This window comes from Olea europaea, chromosome 14, assembly GCF_002742605.1.
Source record: "Olea europaea var. sylvestris chromosome 14, O_europaea_v1, whole genome shotgun sequence".
NCBI lineage: Eukaryota > Viridiplantae > Streptophyta > Magnoliopsida > Lamiales > Oleaceae > Olea > Olea europaea.
In genome coordinates this window covers 8100013-8102844 of record NC_036250.1, presented here as the reverse complement: position 1 = coordinate 8102844, position 2832 = coordinate 8100013, and the positions used below count along the sequence as shown (strand labels likewise).

General features: G+C 39.5%; 1 protein-coding gene across 1 annotated transcript; it reads left to right on the top strand.

Moving 5' to 3' along the window:
• Positions 1–290: 290 nt before the first annotated feature.
• Positions 291–2832, top strand: LOC111409022 (probable isoaspartyl peptidase/L-asparaginase 2). The gene is made up of 4 exons (XM_023038916.1): positions 291–612; positions 858–1091; positions 1659–1745; positions 2158–2832. The coding sequence occupies exons 1-4, from the start codon at positions 451–453 to the stop codon at positions 2650–2652; spliced, it is 978 nt and encodes a 325-aa protein (XP_022894684.1). The 5' UTR covers positions 291–450; the 3' UTR covers positions 2653–2832.

Below are 2832 nucleotides of genomic sequence, written 5' to 3'. Positions count from 1 at the left end.
ATTGGACTCCTTGTAAGCGCAGTATACAGACAGCTTTTATTCCCTAACCTGTTGTAACACATCTCGCGATTTACCTCCCTCACAAATCTTTAGGAGCGGGACGGGACAGTAAGAGCCGTCGAGGTTGGGGTTCAACCTTTTTTTTTAATAATAATAAAAAGAAGAACAGAGAAAATGAAAAGACATTAAGACAGCGTAAATCACCTTGCGATAAATGGGCGAGGGGAGAATTCGTTCCTAGTCGGAACCCAAAATTGAATAAAATTACATCCAATTGACAGGATATTTGAATTCCGTGTCATACATTACAAATCCAAGGCCTATAAATTCACCGAGAAAATCCCACCACCCTCGCCTTGTGCAAGTATAGTAGGAGAGAGAGAGAGAGAGGGAGGGTGTTGGTTCAGTAACAAAACACCCAAAGCGAGCGACCGTGTGGAGAGAGAGAGAATGGGCGGTTGGGCCATAGCGGTTCACGGCGGCGCTGGTGTGGATCCAAACCTCCCACAAGAGCGCCAAGAAGAGGCCAAACAACTCCTGACTCGATGCCTCAATCTTGGCATCTCCTCTCTTCGCTCCTCCTTCTCTGCTATAGATGTCGTTGAACTCATCGTACGCTCCAATCCCTCATCTGTTTAATTGAGATAATTTTCCTTTTCAGTCTTCCATTATGAATTTATTTTTGATTTAATTTTTCGACAAATTAACATTGATGTTCTAAGATTCCATGCACGGCTGTGTTATAATTTTTGGTTCTGTAACTCATAAAAAGTAATTTTTCCATTTTTAAAAATTTTTTTTTGGTTAATGTTATGCTAATTTTGTGGGATTTCAATATGGTGCATACGGTTGCATAGGTGCGCGAATTAGAAAGTGATCCTTTATTCAATTCCGGCCGTGGATCTGCACTGACTGAGAATGGAACGGTGGAGATGGAGGCCAGCATCATGGATGGTTCTGGCAGGAGATGCGGCGCCGTTTCTGGTATCACCACCGTGAAGAACCCTATTTCCCTTGCCCGCCTCGTAATGGAAAAGTCTCCCCATTCTTATCTTGCATTCTCTGGAGCCGAAGAATTTGCTAAACAACAGGTCTTTTGCCTTAATAAGTATTATTACTGTAATTATTTGAATAAATTGTCGTTCATTCATATTTTCACGTTTCCCATGCTCTGAATCCAATATTCGTGAATAACTCGAGTATTAAATGAGTCCATGCAGATTTAGTAACCTTTCGAAATCAATAAGCAAGAATAGATAATTAACTTAAAAAGGTTCATAACTTTATGCTCCTTTGGATTAAAATCAGATATTTAGTAGATTTTAATAAAAGTTGATGAAACTTATGGTTGAAAAACTGTTGAACCCATGAAATATGTAGTTTAAATTCATTGTTGACTTTGACTTAGATTAATCCGTGCCAAATGGTGCTATATATTCTATATAATTGCCTAATTGGCTCATCCTGGATTCATAGTTGAACGACATATTTTCGGTACACAATACAAAATAGTATTCTTTTAGTCCTAACCAAGATTATTGTGCAATAGGGTTCTTTCGTGCTTGCCTTAACTTCAAATCCTTTCTTTTTTATATGGCACGTGCAAGAATTTCAAAAGAAAATAAATTAAAATTAATCAAGTTTGAGGGTTTTGTTAGGGTGTGGAAATGGTGGACAATAATTACTTCATCACTGAGGACAACATTGGCATGCTCAAATTGGCAAAAGAAGCCAACACCATCATGGTAAATTTCCAACTCATATTACTTTTTTTATGCATTATGCTATGCTGCTCCAGTCGTGCTCAACATTAGTTTAAGAATAATGCTACAGATGAGGTGTCAAAAAGATAGGAGGGAAGTGTTTTTTTTTTTCATTTGGTTAAGAAATTCAGTCCCAATCGTACTTCACCAGATCATGTGTATATAAACTATCATGTCATGTACATGTAGCACAACTGTTAGTTTAAATGGTAGTGGGTTCGACACTCTACAATTTGTAGTTGAAATAAATAAATAAATACTATTGATCACCAATTGTATGATATGGAGTATGCAGTTACTTTAGGCGTTGTTGAGCATGAGTGTTGCTATATAACATTATTCTCTTTGAAAAGCTAACTCAGCATCCAATGCTTTTGTTATGTGTATTTGACAGTTTGATTATAGGATTCCACTAGCTGGATCAGAATCATGTAGTGCAGTGGTGGAGAGCCCTATTCAAATGAATGGACTTCCAATTAGTGTTTATGCCCCTGAGACAGTTGGGTGTGTGGTGGTAGATAGTGAACGTCGATGCGCTGCTGCCACCTCGACCGGTGGACTTATGAATAAAATGACAGGTCGCATAGGCGACTCTCCTCTAATTGGTGCTGGCACCTATGCTTGTGACTTGTGCGGTGTTTCGTGCACAGGTGAAGGCGAGGCCATTATACGTGGGACCCTGGCTCGCGATGTTGCGGCTCTTATGGAGTACAAGGGCCTAAACCTCCAGGAGGCTGTGGATTATGTGATCAAGAAGCGGCTGGACAACGGCAAGGCTGGGTTGATAGCTGTATCTAATAATGGCGAAGTGGCTTATGGGTTTAATTCAGTCGGGATGTTTAGGGGTTTTGCCACCGAAGATGGGTTCATGGACGTTGGTATTTGGTAGTAGATGGTTTGCTTTGGATGTTCTACTTCTACATATATGCCATAATAAAGCATTATGCAAATCCACTTCGTCTTGTCTCTTTTTTCTTTAACTTATGGTGTATCGAATTGAAATCAAGACTTCGTCGTCGTAATTGTTGGTTTCGAGATTATGAAAAATGGTCGTGCTTAGTTAGTTGTA

Coding starts and splice junctions, on each gene's coding strand:
- LOC111409022 (XM_023038916.1), top strand. CDS start 451: ATGGGCGGTTGGGCCATAGCGGTTCACGGCGGCGCTGGTGTGGATCCA. Junction 613..857: donor TAGATGTCGTTGAACTCATC/GTACGCTCCAAT, acceptor ACGGTTGCATAG/GTGCGCGAATTAGAAAGTGA. Junction 1,092..1,658: donor AAGAATTTGCTAAACAACAG/GTCTTTTGCCTT, acceptor GGGTTTTGTTAG/GGTGTGGAAATGGTGGACAA.